Raw genomic sequence first — 18581 nt, forward strand, 5'->3', positions numbered from 1 at the left:
AACCGCTGGTTAAAATTTGTTATGAATGTGCGTGTATGTGTCGTCTTTGTACCAGTGTGCCTCCGCTAAGCGGGGTGTGCGCGCTTGGAAGGTAGACAATGCCCGTAGCCTACAAGTCCCGAGTGTGCGAATAAATTGCTTATTTTCTCGTATTGCTCCAGTTGGGCTTGGTAACGTTGTCAATGTGAATATCGACAGGATTCATTAAAGCACTCGAACCCACGACCTTTGGTGTTAATTAGGGCACTCGAACACGCGACGCATTCTAATGAAGTAATTTCATGAATGTCTCTTGAGCACGCAGTCTTTCGCCTTCACACTCTTTGAGTATGCTAAAGTGACTGTCATTTTTTATCTCGATTCGGTCACGAAAATTACTATTCCCACATTTCTATGACCATTGCAACATGACGTGCCATGTCATCTCGAACGCGACGCGTCCGCACTTGCGCATGCATGGCTGGCCCACATCGATATTGGATCAGGTTTCCAATTAAAACTACACTCATACTTCCGCGACAATATCCTCTCTCTCCGTGTGAAATGCAGTGTTACATTGGTATATTAGAGAGTTTCAGTTTACGGGAAAACTGTACAACATTCTGTGCTGTGAAAAACTTTCAGTGTTCTCTCTCTGGTTAGACATAAGCATGCCGGAATTATTATCTTGAATGTAGAGACCAGTAGTTACGTGGTCTTTGTTGAGACATTTGTACTCACTGGTGTTCTTCTGTTCTGTTTGTCTGGTTCGTTTGTTTGAATTGAGATACTGAGCATGCTCTGTCATGACTGTAACTTGAAGAATAAACGACAGTGCCTTCCTCAACGATGAAGTATTACTACAGTGCTAATTCAACAGCAAGCCATAGCAATATCAATACCTCGGCGTATACATAAACGAACGAAAGCCCTACTCAAGCTAAGGTAATGTGAAAATAGAGGGGAGGTGGAATGTACCAATGATGAAACGTAACGTTAATGCGTTACGTTAGGCCCCAAAACTGGTTGGGGTTGGTAATTTAAACAAAGATAGGATGGCCATTCTGAAAACTAAACAAGGCCCAACACATGTCAACCTGCAGTGCCACATTTGTGAAGTCAGAAAAGCTCAGGAATATGGATCGAAATAAATGGGCGGCTGAAGTTGACATAGAATAGAGGATGAGGTCATGCAAATGTGATTACACAACCTGGAGCCATCGAAAAGAAAGTCTGCACGATGTGAAAGCGGACAGTGCCTTGCTATCAACCGGCTCGATCGAGCTGGTTGCGTTAAGAACAAAATCACTGCAACGAAAATCCGGAGACCGCTCAGCACACCCTAATAGAATGCGAAGGGATTGAATAACATCGACAAAAAAAAAAAAAAAAAAAAAAAAAAACTAAGCAACTCAATGAAAAAAGTGCTGTTGCCTAGGTTTGGAAGTTTAGCATAGCGTATAGATTCTAAAGCTCCCTTTGAAGCGTTCACGCCTATTGCAACATTCACCCAGTGAGACCCGTATGTACGCTTGGGCTGAAAGTGGACAGAAGCATCAACCCGTCGAGATAAGCAAAACTGATACGACCGGATCCATTACCATGGTTCGTGGTACAAGGTAGATAGGTAAAGCAGACGTATACAGAAATGCCAGAATGCAAAGCGTATATAGCATACCTGATTAACTCAAGCAGGCTAGGTGACTCTTTGTCACCCCCCCCCCCCATGGATGTTCAGTAAACGAAAACTCGAATAATGATAGCCACAACAAATCTCTGTGCTACGAACATAGCTCATATTACGTGCTCGTTGTAACACTTTACCAACATTAACTCGCACGAAAACAGCAACATAGCATCATAGAAAACGGCTGAACAGACGAGCGTGCCGTGTTCATACTCTTCCAGGGTGTGCCATGTCCCCTCAGCAACCAAAAACAAAATCCCGAGGGAAATGCCTTAGCAGTAATCCTGAGTACACTATGGCCTTCACAAGACGTGTCCGAACCTGTCAAACGCCACATGCAATCTGTCACGGCATGCAACCATGCGGCGAATGAGACACGCACGGAACCGTCGCAAACCACAGCTGAAAAGATGAAGCCGCGATAATCTGCAGGAACTGACTCAGCACGTACGGTGCGCTCTTCGCCCGCTATCTCAAACTACGCAGTTACCGGCGCTCTTGGCCGGGTTGAACGCCATCTATGTGTCACGCCACAAGGCTACATATCCGATAATACATCAGCGCCATCTACAAGTTGTGCTGCCAAACTTTATCACTGGTTCATCTACGTCCGGCACCGATCTTTGTGCGTATATGTAGCTGCAACAAGTCAAGCTTGCCGAGCCGCCCCAGTGGCCGAGTGGGTAGAGTGTCGAGCTCGCACTCGTGAGGACCGACGTTCGAATCCTGGCCCCCAACGCGCGCAGTTCTATCTGCCGTGTGGCTGTCGAGGTTTCGTGCCCAGGTCGTCCCCCTCGGGTAGTTACTGGGGTGTGGAGGACAAGGCGGGACGTTTTGTGCCTTTTCGGCACATCGTCCCCTCTCGCTGGCCTCCCAGGCATCCAGTGGCCGGGTGCCTGTCAAACTTTTTTTCTTACTTTTTTTGCAAGTTTCGGGTGGTTGCCCGAAACCAGCCATCCGCTGTGGCCAGGCATCGCTTCCCAGTTGTTCAGCAGCGCTCTGGGGCCGTGTCGCGCAACGATTCACTGTTCTTTTCGACAGACGAAAAGTACAGTGGATGCAAAACACACATCGTTACGGAATACGGCCCCAGAACGCCGCCAAACAGTCAGCGAAGCGATGTCTAGCCACAGCGGATGACTGGGAACTCCTGGCCACGTGAAACAACGAGAAAACGAAGGAGAGGCGAGAACGAAGTGAGGCTTTGTGCCTTTTTACTACCATCGCTGTCCTCCCGGGTGGTGTCACTACTGCTTTTTTTTTCTATTTTTTTTTACAGAGTAACTCTTACTTCCCTTAAGAAGAAATGGCTTGCACGAAGAATTAATTTTACGGCGGGTAAAGTAACAAACAAAAAAATCCGCGCGGCTATCTCACGAGGCACAAGACATTCGTCTCACAGGAGAACTCGCTGTTTGGGTCCTTTATCTGCGAAACTTCCCAACTATCGGTGACCTTACAGACGGATGAAATCAATCGTGGAAGCCGCCCTTGTAACCGGGTTATTTGAAAGTCGCACAGCAAATAAACAAGAAGCGCGGTACTCAAATCACAAAGGAAACGCAATGGCGGAGGCCAGACAACGACATCGTGTAAAACTACACAGAAAGCGTGTGTAGCCGAGACCAAGGAAGATTTCTTCGTCAAAGTATTCGTTTGAACCCAGCATCGCAGAACCATTATCTTATGCAGGTCCCCGTCTGCCGCTGACACACTACCTTCATCCTTCCTCCAGCGCTACAACATAGAGAAATAATCAGACCTGGCTCGACACGTGGGACGTTCCTGGAACTACGAAGGAACCAGCAGTGCCAATTAAACTCGCAGAAACGACTACCTGGGCTGCCAATAACATGCGTGAAGTTCGACCTCGCCGTTCGTTAAGATTTCCACTACCGTATCCCAGTTCAGGCGACACGGATGGATGCTGTGAGCGCCCCCTTTGAAACGGGGCGGTAGGTTGCGCCACCAAGCTCTTGTTATTTTGCCTATGCTCTGCCATGACTGATAGGTGAAGTGTAGCAGCGGCCTAGCTACTGAACGAACATACATTGTCCACTGTATAGGGTGTCCCAGCGAAGAAAAAAAAAGATCAAACATTGGTGTTTCGTTGATCAGTTTGGCTAACGTTAGCTGTGTCACATGGCACATATAGAGCCTGCACTAGGTGAAACTGAAGCTGCAAACAACTAACGTCTCATCTGACTTAATGATGGTCCTTTCTTGTGATTCCGAAAGAGGATAGATGTCGTTTACCGATATGCGATATCCGCGAACGTTGCTGTAAATCGTCCAACTGTTCACGGCCAGGTGCTTTGTATCGTGACAAATTTCCAAAATAATTGAAGATAGCGCCAATGCACAGGCAGCTGCAAATTTCATCGACTAGCACGTACAAAGTATGTTGAACGTTCTAACAAGGTGCTACAAAAAGTTTGCACGCTTTGCGGCTTAACTTGTTCGACAATCTGCGGTTACTGGAAACTCTGCACTCGCTACTTTCCTGTCAAGAATGCAACGATAACGTGCGTGCCGTTCGTGATCAGGAAGTACCGGGAGAAGATAATCCCCAAAGGGTGCCAAGCTTGTTTAGGAACATATATATTCGCAATTTCGCAACCTATTACGGGGACGACCACAGTTCATTTGTTGTTGCATGCCGCCTTTGTCGTCCGTTCGTAAATCGGGTCAATGTCACATATTGCCAATTGTCCAACATTTGGGTTCAGAGCGTAAACTGCATATCACGTAATCACTACGTTACAATGCGTTTTATAAATATTAAGAATGTTTATAAACAGACCATCAAGTATCTCTTTCCAGTCATCAGTAAACGGTTCTAAATGCAGCTCTGCGTTTTATATAAAGGTACGTAAATTGAACAACCTGAATTTCCAATTAGTCCAATATCCCCCCTTCAGACAATTAACTGTTCTCGAAGGAACACTTGAAGTGGCGACGGTAGGAGGACATTTCTGGCGTCAAATATGCTGCAACTGCGCTGTACCAATCAATACGTTGAACAAATGTATTATTTCATAACTGTGGCGCTCTTCGTTCTCGTTGAAGCAAGGAACTGATCAGCGCCCACCTCGTCTATGGCGGAAAGTTCGCAACTTGTCACAGTGCAGGAAATGTGTCGTGAAACTAAGCACTAATTATTACCTTAACGGTCGCATCGACATAGCACATGTTGTGAGGCGGAGACGCATCATAGCAGATAGAGGAAGCCAGCCAGGCAACTATATCGAACACCAAAGAACAAAATCAAAGACGTTTCATGATTATTCCGAACGCTGAGTACTACTACTCGATTCTACATAACGAAGGGTATATACAGGGTGTTTCAGCGAACTTTCAAAATTTATTTTGAGGTTGCCTGTGGCAGACAGCCCAATTCTAGTTAATGAGCTGGTCTACTCGAAGAGGCGAACATCCCTTGCACAAAAAATTGGAATGCATAATCGACTAATTAACAAAAATTCACTAATTGAGTTTTTAAATAATTACCTGATGGCCCATATTGCGATTTACAAATTGTAGCCATGGAGCTCGCGAGGCTGCTCCACTTAAAATTAATTCTCAGGATGACACCAGTTTCGAGATATTAATTCCCGAACTTTGCGGAGAAATGCATTGGCGTTCCAGTTAATTTTGAGCTTCAATGCATGAAGTGACGTTTTGTTAAGAACCTAACTGGAACGCCACTGCATTTCTCCGCACAGTTCTGGAATATATATCTCGAAACGGGTGTGATCCCGAGAATTCGTTCCAAGTGGATCCTTGCGAACTCCACGGCTACAATTTGTAAATTGCAATAGGGCCATCAGGCAATTAGTTAAAAACCTAATTAGTGAATTTCTGTTAATTATTTGATTGTGCATATCAATTTTTTGCGCAAGTAATGTCCGTCTCTTCGAGTAGACCAGCTGTTCAACTAGAATTGTGCTATCTGCCACAGGCAACCTTTAAGAATTTCTGAAAGTGTTCGCTGAAACACCCTGCATATGACTCTCTGGAATCGGTGTTTATTATAAGAGGGCATTGTTAAATCAACCTGCGGTGGAGAATAGTACGCTATGCCTGGGATGAAAGCTGGTTCCACGGTCCCTTGTATACCTTGGCATGCTGTTCCCTGGATGTGACAGCAGTCAATATACATGAGAATTATGACTGCTGTCATCTGACCAAACAGCATGCCGGCATGGAGAATACGTGGAATAAAACATTGCTTCCTCTTTTACAGCTTCAAACTCTATTCCGCGGCGCCTAAATCAGCGCTCATAAAGGGCAATGAGACAATTCAAAATCTGCAGAGACTTGCACTTCACGGAACTTGTTCTAAGAATAAAGGTTCTAGCAAAATGGTATGCTATCATGAGAACCGTTGTGACTTACATTCCGCCTAATGACTACATTTGACAAGTACATTAGTAATTTCGATCTTGTCGACCAGGTTTGTTTATTATAAAAATGAGGTAGAGTATTAGAATGTACTTCAAGTGCAATTTCAGTTACTCTGCGTGTGTTTTAAGATACACGCAACGATCGAACACAACGGGTCATGTTACATATTTAGCACAACTGAATTGCAATATTTCGCACGCATTTCTTTCACAAGGCGGTTATCTACAGTGACTGCAATCACTTATTCATGTAACAGGAGGATATACATCCTTTCGCCGATTTACGCGTTATGCGACGAACTGCAAGCTGAGCGCTTTTCGTATAACGAATGTGTCTCTCTGTGGAACATGAATAATAATCGCCTTCACTATTCATCCTACTCTTCCCTGTATTTATGTCTACAGGATACCCGAACAATAGTCGAATACTGCCCTATTCGAATCGGTTGTGGCAGCCATAAACTACGAGAAGTTACGCCATATGTCGCTCTCGGGGAAGAAGAGGTCCGAAGCGGAAGTAGCCGGAATCAGCACCTTTCAAGAACCATGACCGAGGAAAAGTCGCTCAACCAAGCATAGGAGAATACCTTACCCATTCACCAACCGCCTTATCGGAATGACCCCAATAAACCGTTGGTTCTAATTTGTTATGAATCTGTGATGTGTCATCTCGAACACCAGCCATCGCTCGCGTAGGCACTTAACTTGCGCATGCATGACTGGCCCACATTCGATTTCGGATCAGGTTTCCAATTAAAACTACACTCATCAGTGGCCCGACAGTGGCCCATCAGTGGCCCGACAATGGCCTGTCTTTGATTCCGTATGAAATGCAGTGCCATTGGCATATTAGCGATTTTCAGTTTACGGACTCGTAAACATTACATCCCTACAAACGCATTTCACCAGCAGTGGAGTATTACTTCTGCGTTGCTCTCTCTGGTTAGACATGAACACCAGAATTATGAGCTTGAATGAAGAGACGAGTAATTACGTGGCGTCAATTCAACAGCAAGCCATAGCAATATAAATGCAATACCAATACCTGGGCGTATACATAAACGAACAAAAGCCCTACTCAAGCAAACTTTGGGGTTTAACGCTCACGTTCGCAAATGCAATGCCGTGCTTGTTGGAGTTGGCAATGTAAACAAATATCGGTTGGCTTTCCGAGCGCACGATAAAAGTAAAAAAAAAAAAAGGTCCAACACGTGTCAACCTGCAGTGCCACATTTGTGAAGTCGGAAAGGCTCACTGAACATGGATCGAAATAAATGGGCGGCTGAAGTGCGCGCGCATCTGTACCTGAAACGCGTGGAGAAAGAATGGAGGAAGAAGTCATGCAAAGGTAATTGGACAACCAGGAGTCATCGAAATCAAACTCCGTACGATATGACAGCGGACAGTGCCTTTGCTATTTGAGGTTCGAGCTGGTTGCCTAAGAACAAAGTCATACTGCAGCGAATACTCGCAACAAGAATGGCATCTGTATCCGCAGATCGTTCATAACGAAATGCAAATATCCGCAACTAGCGGATGCGGGGAGAAGAGATTCACCCAGTGAGACCCGTACGTAACGTACACCTTCCAGAAGCGCTTGGACTGAAAGTGGACAGAAGCATCAAGCCGTCGAGATAAGCAAAATTGATGCGACCGGATCCGTTACAGGCATAGAGAAAAAGTAAAGCAGATGTATACAAAAAACGCCAGAATGCCAGAGCCTGTATAGCATACCTGATTCACTCGAGCAGGCTAGGTGACTCTTTGTCACCGCCCCGATGCCAATAAATCATCCTCATCAATGCCGCACATCTCTACAGAATTACTCGAATTATTATTATCACAACAAATCTCTGCGCTAAGAACGTGGCACATTGCACGTTGCAACAAGCTTCCAACATTTCGTAGAAAACGGTTGAACGGACGAGCGTGTCGTATCAGTGGTTCGTTCATACTCTTCCAGAGTGTGCCATCTCTCCTCAGCAACCAAAAACTAATTGTCCATCAATTGGTTAACACGAGGGAGATGTCTTAGCACTAACCCTGAGTAGTCTATGGCCTTCACAAGACGTATCCGAACCTGTCAAACGCCAGAGGCAATCTGTCACGGCATGCAACCATGCGGCGAATGAGACACGCACCCGATAGCAGTTCCCACAGGTTTCGTACGTAATTTCAAAGAAAGGAATCATCGCAAACCACAGCTGAAAGATAACGCCCCGCCAAATGTGCAGGAACTGACTCAGCACGTACAGTGCGCTCTTCGACCGCTATCTCAAACTACGCAGTTCCCGGCGCTCTTGGCCATTTCCTTTACCGGGTTGAACGCCATCTATGTGTCACGCCACAAGGCTACATATCCGATAAGCCATCAGCGCCATCTACAAGTTGCGCCACCAAACTTTATCACTGGTTCATCTACGTCCGGCACCGATCTTTGTGCGTATATGTAGCTGCAACAAGTCAAGCTTGCCGAGCCGCCCCAGTGGCCGAGTGGGTAGAGTGTCGAGCTCGCACTCGTGAGGACCGACGTTCGAATCCTGGCCCCAGCGCGCGCAGTTCTATCTGCCGTGTGGCTGTCGGGGTTTCGTGCCTAGGTCGTCCCCCTCGGGTAGTTACTGGGGTGTGGAGGACAAGGCGGGACGTTTTGTGCCTTTTCGGCACATCGTCCCCTCTCGCTGGCCTCCCAGGCATCCAGTGGCCGGGTGCCTGTCAAACTTTTTGTTTCTTTTTTTGCAAGTTTCGGGTGATTGCCCGAAACCAGCCATCCGCTGTGGCCAGGCATCGCTTCCCCGCAGTTGTTCAGCAGCGCTCTGGGGCCGTGTCGCGCAACGATTCACTGTTCTTTTTCGACGGACGAAAAGTACAGTGGATGCAAAACACACATCGTTACGGAATACGGCCCCAGAACGCCGCCAAACAGTCAGCGAAGCGATGTCTAGCCACAGCGGATGACTGGTGACTCCTGGCCAAGTGAAACAACGAGAAAACAAAAGAGGACTTTGTGCTGCTCCTCACTGCTGCTGCTCTTACCAATAGATGAAACATCAGCTTAATTTATACCCACTGCAAAGCAAGGACGTGCAGTGGAATATATCTAATTACGTCGACGGACTTCATCGGTCCCCGCCTGCGTTTCCCCTGAATGACCAGAATTTTGGGACCCATTGTCACCTCTTGCACTCTAGTGAATCGAAGGCCACATCGAGAAGTTGGATGGCATGCATGCGGGTCCATTGTCGAATGGACGTTAATAGAGCAAGCCTGTTTCCCGGGTTGAATGAAGTATTTGCTCTTCTTTTGACAGGAATTACCTTTGTTCAGTGACCAATGGTCAATAATGCTCCAAATATTGCCCCCAAAGCATACGAAGTCGTGACGTACTGCGTGCATATAGGGTCGCAAGCTTTTCGCGTCCAGTGTCACAGCCGACCTACACCTTCCTATGCTCCTATCTCGTTGCAAAGCCAAAAGACGAACGAAGAAACATTAAGCAGTCGCCTCGTGTTTGATGTGTGCGCCTTTGCGTGCTGCAACGAAATATTATGTTACCTTGACTATACCTATACCTATAAATCTGTACCAACACACCCGACTATCGATCCTTCTAACCTACCTATAGCCACACATAAAGCTCGTTTTGTATTCTCCACCACGTTCAATCGTATAGTTACGTCACTGTTATGGATACTACACAGTTAGGTACCTATACCTGGTCCCTGATAATTCCTTTACGGCCTTCTCAACCTCTGCAATGCCATAGTTTCGTATGTCACTTGATTTCCTTTTGTTCAGCCAATTCGTTTAAATTTCTAAAGTCCGCACTGCAATGTCTTTGTCAATTATTGAGCGTTCTGTTATTCGGGGGAGCTTGCCTGCTAGCTGGCTCGCAGTGCTCTACCTTCGGCTACGATCGCGGCCTCTGAAATTTGTTTCATTCATGCTGCAGCTGTTTTGCCTGGCCGTTCATTCATCTACGCTAGCTTAAACTACGTTCGCGAGCGCCAGCCTGAATTCCCCGACTGTAACTAGGTTGGTCTAGCAGCAGTTCAGACAAATATATTTGTTTATTTTACATACTGCAGCCCTTCAAGGCCTATAGCAGGAGTGGGCACAATACAGGATTCAAAGAACGAACATGAACGCGAATGTTACAAAAACGCTACGCAACAGAATATCACACGAGTATGTCACCGGTGTTCCGCGTACTGTAAGTACGCTTACCGACAGGCTAATATAGTCTATAATTTGGTATTTATCGAATGGAAGGACAACGCAAACCACGAAGTGCAAAAAGGTCAAACTGGATCGTAGTGCAGAAATACATAAAAAAAAAGAAATGGATCGATACAAGACGAGTTAGCACCACTTGGTGTTCTCAAGTGGTCTTATCCTTGACCACCAGCGGTCATCACACGCAGCGTTGTCGGCCATATTGCGACGGAAAGGCCACTCCTTGCCACGGCCGGCAACGTTTAGAACCCGGCGTGTGGAATGACAGAATTGCAGTCAAGGTGGGCTAATTCGTCTGCATCTTGGATTCATATCGGCAGAGCGAAATCGAAGCAAACACGCTCGCAAAGAGGTAGACGGCACAAGCGCTCTTTAGCTTCGCCGTTTACGCCGCTCTTCAATCGCAACGGACGAGCCGTATCCCATTCCGGACAAATGTCACATTCGCCGCCACCTTGCTCTATCTCTGATGTGCCTCGAAACGCCAACATGGCGGAAATTCGACCGTCTCTGGAACATCACCCAACCTTGCCACTATTATTGCAGTCTCTTTCCTTTCTATACATGTCTCTCTCTCTCTCGTGTTCACGAAATCACACGCAGAAACCAAGATTTCTTTCATTTCCCCCCAAGTTCCGTCAAGAGCAAACGGATTTCACGGACGCGTCGCGTTACGTGGAACTGCTGAGCAAGATGCCAACAGGGGAGACATACAGGCGTGACGGCCCAAGTATTTGCCGAAAACTCGAGAAGCTTCCTGTTCCCGCGAAACGCACTTCAATTCCTGTCGTGCGCTCCCTCGAGCTTCTTCCTTTTCGTCGCATCTTTTCTTCCCTCGTTATCTTTGCTAGTGCTTTTTTTTCTCGCTTCGTTCTATCTCTGCCTCAGTCGTATACCTTTCTCGAGAGCAAAATGATTGGCGCCGACTCAGCGAGTCGAGAAATTCACTCGGAATCTCCTCGAGATAAAGCTTCCGCCCAGAGCTGCGGAAAAAAGCGTATCGAGTTCATCGCCATGTTTGGAATGAAGCGCACCTTTCCCTCGAAAAAAAAAGAAAGAAAGATGACAGGAAAGTAGTGTTAAAAGAGAAGGCGTCGAAGAAATGTGGGAAGCACCGGAAATAGAATTGGTGAACGGGAGAAGATGGTCGGAAAGGACGATCTAGTTGGCGCGATGTCTTACACTGAAGTATAGCGATCACACACAGCGCGGCGGGTGATTTGAAGCGCATTTCTGGCTCCCAAAGACGCACGGCTGCGAGGTGATCTTGATTTTTTTTTTTTGTGCGCTGCTCTGTTTTGTTATTCCCTCCTTACGTAGTTGTCGGAGACTAAGAGGTAAAAATCCTGTAGCCATCAGAAAACACACACACACACACACACACACACACACACACACACACACACACACACACACACACACACACACACACACACACACACACACATTTAGCTGTCGTTCGTACGAACGGATATGATGACACATCGCTAATGAGTTTTAGCCAGCAGTTCAAAATAAAAGCAAGGGTTGACGCTCGAGCGAACGTTTCGATAAGCGGACTTGTCTTCATCAAGATGTAACTAATATATTTTCTGAGGTGCAGCCTGCAGTTTGTTTACTTTGCGGCGGATATTGCGGGACTATTGGATTGAGCGAGATGTGTAGTTTCGTGTATGGCCGTTAGTGCGTGTCAATCACTTGCGTTAGTTATGAGCAGAACCTCCAGAAAGATGAGTTGGGGAGGGGGGGGGGGGGGGTGTGCTGTGTGTCTTTAGGTGTCGTCTTCGTGGCGACGTCTGCTTGTGTGCGTTCGTTTTACAGCGAACCTGTTAAGGAGCGTTCCACAACTGTTTGCGTGAGGCACGGTTAGTAACTAATGCCAAAGGAAAAAAGGCGAAAGCTTCCACTATAGGGACGCGCAAAGCTCAAGACACGCGAGCTCGTCGATTGATTGCGTCTCTTGGTGTAGCTAGGTTGAACTTGGCTATGTCGAGTTTTTACACTAGTTGTAGCTAGACCTGTACTCGTGTACCGTCATCTGCGCTAGTACTGGAAAGGCTGCAGTAGTAGTGGGAAAGGCTGCGGTAGTAGTGGAAAGGGATGCGCCGCGCCATCACGCCACCGCCGGCGCTATCGCCAGCTGCTCACAGCTGGTATGACGTCCCCCCATGCTCCCCCGCACAGCCGTCGCGGGGGGTTGGGAAAAAGAAAGACAAGGTTGGGAAGTTCGATATATAACTTTACAGCTCACATGAATTTGTTATAACATTTACAAGAGTTTTCCAAAGTCATACTCACATAATAACGGTACACTGCAGAGCAGTGTGTATGACATCAATTTTGTCAGCTTTAGATGTACTATTACGTGCAATTAACAGAATTGTGATATAATATTTCATTGTTGAGTTATAGAGCTGTTAACTTGATAGTTTGTTTTCTGAAAATGTTCGATTTTCGACAATTTTTATAAACGTAATGGACGCTGTAAATAAAAATCCGCTTACAGCAGTCACTAAATTATAACTTTTTCTTTTAAGTACAACAAACATCACCAAATCTGGTGCAGCGATTGGCGAGAAAAATGATCTCTCCTTTCCATGTATTTAAATAGGAGCCCCCGAGGTAAACTTTCTTGTTAAGCTTCATCATCACCATTAGCCTATATTTATGTTCACTGCAGGACGAAAGCCTCTACCTACGATCTCGAATTGCCCCTGTCTTGCGCTAGCTGATTCCAACTTGCGTCTGCAAATCTTCTAACTTCATCACCCCACATAGTTTTTTGCCGTCCTCGACTGCGCTTCCCTTCTCTTGGTATCCATTCTGTAACTCTAATGGTCCACCGGTTATCCATCCTACGCATTACGTGGCCTGCCCATTTGCTCTCTGATCCACACCACTCTCTTCCCGTCTCTTAACGTTAGGCCTAACATTTTCCGTTCCATCGCTCTTTCTGCGGTCCTTAACTTGTTCTCGAAAACTTCTTCTCTGTTAAGCTTACTGCACATTAATTGTGGTTCGTCCGAATTGTCCTAATAAACCTTAATTTGCCCTTCGTCTGATAAATGAAAACACGGAAGTGACAAATGAAAAACACGGAAAGTGGAGCTGTACGACAGCGGCAATGAACAAAATGTTTTCCACCTCTGTCCCCCTGGCTGCAGCAGCGTACGTCCTTCTTAACATTATCGAAAAACGAAAGTTGGCAACTGATGACTTGGAAACGTAGGTAACGAATTTTATGCAGAATCCTACCATACGTTATCTTTCTGTTCACTACTATATACGGGGCGATCATAAGATTAAGGAATTTTTAAAAATCACCTGCTGCAGATAACGTAATTCTATTGAGCTGGGTTATTCAGCGAGGCGGACATTACTAGCACGAGAAATCAAACAAATATTCAACGCATTAAGGAAAGTTCACTAATTAACTTCTTAATTGCTTTACGAACTACAGCCGGCGAGTTTGCGAGACGTATCCACTTGAAATGAATTTCCAGGATAACACCAGCTTCGAGATATTATTTGCCAAAGTGTGGGACGAAATACATGGGCGTTCTAGTTAAATCCTAGCTTCATTGCGCACTATAGCGTTTTGAGAGAAAATTAAGTGGAACAACAATAAATTTTGTACAGCGAGTTTGATGGCGCATATCTCCAAACTGGTGTCATTTTGGAAATTAATTCCAAGTGGATACGCCTCAAAACTCAGCGGTTACAATTTCTAAATTGCAATATGTGCCGTAAGTTAATCAGCGAATGTTTGTCGACACGTTGAATATGTGTTTCGATTTCTCGTGTAAATAGTGTCCGGCTCAAAGCTTATAATTATGTTATCTGCGACAGGCGATCTCTAAAATTTTTCTAAAGCTTAAAGATTATCACTCTGTATACTGTCATGTTTGAACAAATTACGCCGTAAGAAGCCGCGGAGCTGCGAACACTCGTGCAACACAAGGGCCTCCGCGCTTGCACTTTTGCCGCCGTCAGCGAGGACGCCTCGAGCAGCGTCATAGCCCGGGGAGGTTGCGCCATCTCTTGGCACATTTACGAAGACTTCCGGAGAGAGGTTCCTTCAAACACGCTGAGCCTTGCCGCTGTGTTGCCGCTGTGTCGCTCTTTGCTATAGTTGAAGCCACTCGACATCGATACCTGAGTTTTCGAGCTTCCACTGCGATGTGCGTAGCAGCATGGGTAATCTTTGACAGATTAGTTGAGAGAGGGAAAGCTATTCGATTAAAAAAAAAATAGAGAATTCTGCAGGCGTGTAAGTAGTGTTTGCATGAGCCTCTGAATAGAGAAAGGCATTGTGCATTGCAATGCCCTAAGAGAAGAGGGAGTGCAGACAAAAAATGAAAGTCTGAATTAGTAAGAGAGAATATATTTTGAATGCGCATGTGAGACAAAGCTAATTGTGCGGACGTCGATTGATTGCCTAGGGAGTCCCAATTAAGCCAATGTCTCAACGGAACGAGAAAGGAAAATCTAAAGCTTGACGTTGCTTTGAAGGAGAAGGCATATGGCATGGTAGGCTGCCTAGCTTTAATGGTTCCTGGCTGATGCTACTAAACAAGTACCGCTACAGACGCGGTTGTCCACTTTCTTGGGTATTTGCCCGCCGGCGGTGGTCACTGCCGCCCCTTAACGTTGCGAACACGGTCTTGTTTCTTGTCTGCGTTGTTAACGTTGAACACGGTCTGCGCAGTTTCTTGTTTCATCACCTTGTACAGTTGGTGTTGTTTCGCTTTCTCGCGCGATGTGTGTATGCGCGTCCCGCAAAAAAACTGGATGCGATAACCCTAAAGACACTACGCTGCATATTCTACACCGTTGCATCCGGGAAAACCGAGCATCGCCCAAGGCGAAGTTGAAGTTACACCTTCAACACAAAAAACAGAGTCATAAGCCGGCAGTTGCTTTCTTACGGTGGAAGAGCGTGAAAGTATTATGACGACCGAGGCAGAGGAAGTAGAAGAGCCAACGCAAGCGCGCGTTGGCGTGAAATCGAAACGAGCGAGCACCAGGCGTGGCGTATGGCCACACGGGCCGCTTCCTCGTGTCCTTATAGTTACTCCTTTCTCTTTCTTTACTTTTTTCCTTCCTTCTCCCGTGCTTGCATATTCTCCGCCACACTGCGCGTGCCAAGCTTTTATGCCCTACGGTAAAAGGCACGCAAAGCGATACTATAGCGCTCCCAAGCGGCCGTTCTCTCTCCGAGCTGTTTCCACCATATTGCGACGCCGTCATTCTTGTGCATGCGCCCCCCCCCCCCCCCCCCACCACCCCCCGTTTTTTTACGGTTTTACTGCATCCCCATATTCCTCGCTTATCGCAGTCTCCATCGCTAGCTCTTCTTTCTTACGCCCATGGTTCGTTTGATTCTCTTTTTCCACCTGCTTCTATCTTTCGTTGTTGATGGAGCGTAGCTCCGTAATTCCCGCTATCGTGACGCGGCAGTGGATAGAAAAGAGAGAGAGAGTGCGTGTGTGAGAGGGAGGGAAAGACGCTCGTTTTGCGCACGGAGGCGAGAAGGTGCATCGCGGAAGTCATCATCGTTCCGCGCCTCGGCGCGGCGCCGCCAATCGCGCGACGGCCGGAAACGGTTGTCCGCTCTGTTTCTGCTTCGTTAGACTCGGCGAGCTTTCGACTCCCTCCCTTTCTCCCGCGCGAAATATGAATATCGGCGCGAGGCGAAAGCACGCAGTATCATTCCAGCCGCGCGCACCGGTAGTTTCGTGCGTCGCTCGCTCCGCCCGCTGCTACACCTGTACGCAGTGAGGCGTGAAGAAACAAAGAAAAGGAAGTGGAAAAAGCACGCGTACCGAAGCATTCCCTAAGAACGAGGCGAGGGAGGAAACGGGGCGATTCGAGGAGAGAGAGGGGCGAATGCGGTACGCGTTGAATGGATACGCGAATGTGTGGGGAAAAAGAGCTCTCGTCTAACGCCGGTTGGTACGCGGGGTTGTTTTGTATGACGCGCTCTACCTGTGCTGAAGAACAATTATGCGCAGCTTAATTGTTAAAGCTAGTCGAGCGTTGTGGTTGCGTGTGCTTCGCCCTAGTACGCGAGCCACATTAGTATTGCCTGTAAAGCGTGCTTCGCCTTTATGTGAGTCGCGATGCGGCAAAGCCGCCTAGCGGGATTCGTTTGTGAGGGGAAAGCCGTTGTTTGAGTGGTAGGGAGACGGAAGCCGGCGTGTCGTTTAGGTGATTGAAGCTCGCGTCTCGCTGGTTTTAACGTTCAAACGTTGTAGATAGGCTTGCGAACTGATACCGTACTTCGGTTCAGTTCAGGCGGAGTTCGAAAATATAATTGTGCATCTACCCTAAAACGTCATCGGATCATTTGACTAAAAAAAAAAAAAAAAAACACGAAATGCCGGCCATAATTTGGCCATATAACGGACATCGCTTACCGAAATTATTATCGCACTGCCGAAGTAGTGAGGATATTTACAATTTTCATGAACTTTTGTGATCAACTGTACGTACACAAAAAAAAATTGCCTTTAAACACTGTTTACTTGAAGTAGAAAGCTAAAGGGGGACAAACTAGAAGGAGGATTGGTGTTTACAGGACTACAGCGGGGGGAGAACTTCTGAGCGGGTCTGTCGTCACCATAATCATCAGTAGCAGACGAATGCCAGCATAACCGCAAATGCCGCGTCTCACTAATCCCTTCCATTCTCACTAATCTCTGCCACCGTCTCCTGCGTCTACCTTTCCTTTGATGGCCGTTCTATGCACTACGCGATTTCTCCAGCTGAATTTCATTCTCTTGATACAGACTGAAGTATTGTCTACCGACGCGTACATATTGTATAATGCTCTATTTCGATTGCTAGACCAGTCATTCTATCCCTGTCGTAGCTTCGCGAATTCAAGTTACTCCACACGTTTCGGACCCTCAAGTCATAGCAGCCAGGATATAGTGACTACAAAGGTTATCGGTATATGTTTCGTTTTCTTCGCGCTAGGCACAGTGTGTTCTGTTTTATTTTCAAGTTCTAACGCTCCAGTCTTCGCGGCTGGGCTTTAAAAGAGTTCAGACTTGCCCCAGGCGCCACCCTGCAGTTGTAACCAAACGACATTTGCCTTCTACCTTCAACAAATACACATAACGAATTAACAGGCTGGCGTCAAGAAGGGATATTCTATAATTTATCACATCCATGCCATCAGTCAGGTAATCGAGAAATCTGCGGAGTACACTCAAGCTCGCTACATGGATTTCGTAGATCCTGAAAAGTCATTTCATTTAGCAGAAATGCCAGCAGTCGCGGAGGCATTGCGTAATCAAGGAGTGCATGAGGAATACGTGAATATCTTGAGAAATACTTACAAAGACTGCACAGCTACCTTGGTTCTCCACAAACAGTAAATTCCCTATCAAGAAGGCAAGGAGACACAATCTCTCCAATGCTATTCACTGCATGCTTAGATGTATTCAAGCTCTTAGACGGGGAAGGCTTAGGAGTGAGGATCAACGGCGAATATCTCATAAACCTTCGGTCCATAGCATGTCCTGTTCAGCAACACTGAGGACCATAACCAAGAAAGTGTAACAGTAACGTTGAATATTATTATGCAGAAAACAAAGAAAATGTTCAATAGCCCGGCAAGGGAACAAAAATTCATGATCGCCAGTCAGACTCCAGAGTCTGTGCAGGGGTACGTTTATCCAAGTCGATTAATCACAGAGGACCCTGATCATGGGAAAAAAATTGCATGATCATGTAAGTTTACTGTAAGTGCTTACGGCAGGCAGTACCAAATACTGACTAGAAGCTTACTACTGTCGTTGAAAACAAAAGTGTACAATCATTGCGTTCTACCCGTGCTAACGTATGGCGCAGAAACTTGGATTTCTAATTACCCCTGCCTTGCGCTAGCTGATTCCAACTTACGCCTGCAAATTCCCTAATTTCATTATCCCACCTAATTTTCTGCCGTCCTCGACTGCGATTTCCTTCCCTTCGCACCCATTCTGTAACTCTAATGGTCCACTGATCAACACCGCTTTCTTCCCGTCTCTTAACGTTATTATGTAATGCAACGTTATGTGCCCTACGCATTATGTAATGCGCAGGGCAGATAACCGGTGGACCATCAGAGTTACAGAATGGGTGCCAAGAGAAGGAAAACGCAGCTGAGGACGGTAGAAAATGAGGTGGGGTGATGAAATTAGGAAATTTGCAGGTGCAAGTTGGAATCACCTAGCGAAAGGCAGGTGGAGATTGCTGGGACAGGCCTTCGTCCTGCAGTAGACATA

General features: G+C 46.5%; 2 protein-coding genes across 2 annotated transcripts in view; one reads left to right on the top strand and one right to left on the bottom strand.

Annotated features, from left to right (window-relative positions):
- LOC119433007 (uncharacterized) overlaps positions 1-18581 on the bottom strand; it is a 280121-nt gene that overhangs the window by 149724 nt on the left and 111816 nt on the right. The gene's annotated exons all lie outside the window — the stretch shown is intronic.
- The window catches only part of LOC119432584 (inactive tyrosine-protein kinase transmembrane receptor ROR1-like), a 37550-nt gene continuing 33467 nt past the window's right edge, over positions 14499-18581 (top strand). The window contains exon 1 of the mRNA XM_037699747.2: positions 14499-14502. Coding sequence (XP_037555675.1) covers positions 14499-14502 — 4 coding nt within the window. The remainder of the gene's footprint in view (positions 14503-18581) is intronic.

The sequence above is a fragment of the Dermacentor silvarum genome, chromosome 11, assembly GCF_013339745.2.
Source record: "Dermacentor silvarum isolate Dsil-2018 chromosome 11, BIME_Dsil_1.4, whole genome shotgun sequence".
Classification (NCBI taxonomy): domain Eukaryota; kingdom Metazoa; phylum Arthropoda; class Arachnida; order Ixodida; family Ixodidae; genus Dermacentor; species Dermacentor silvarum.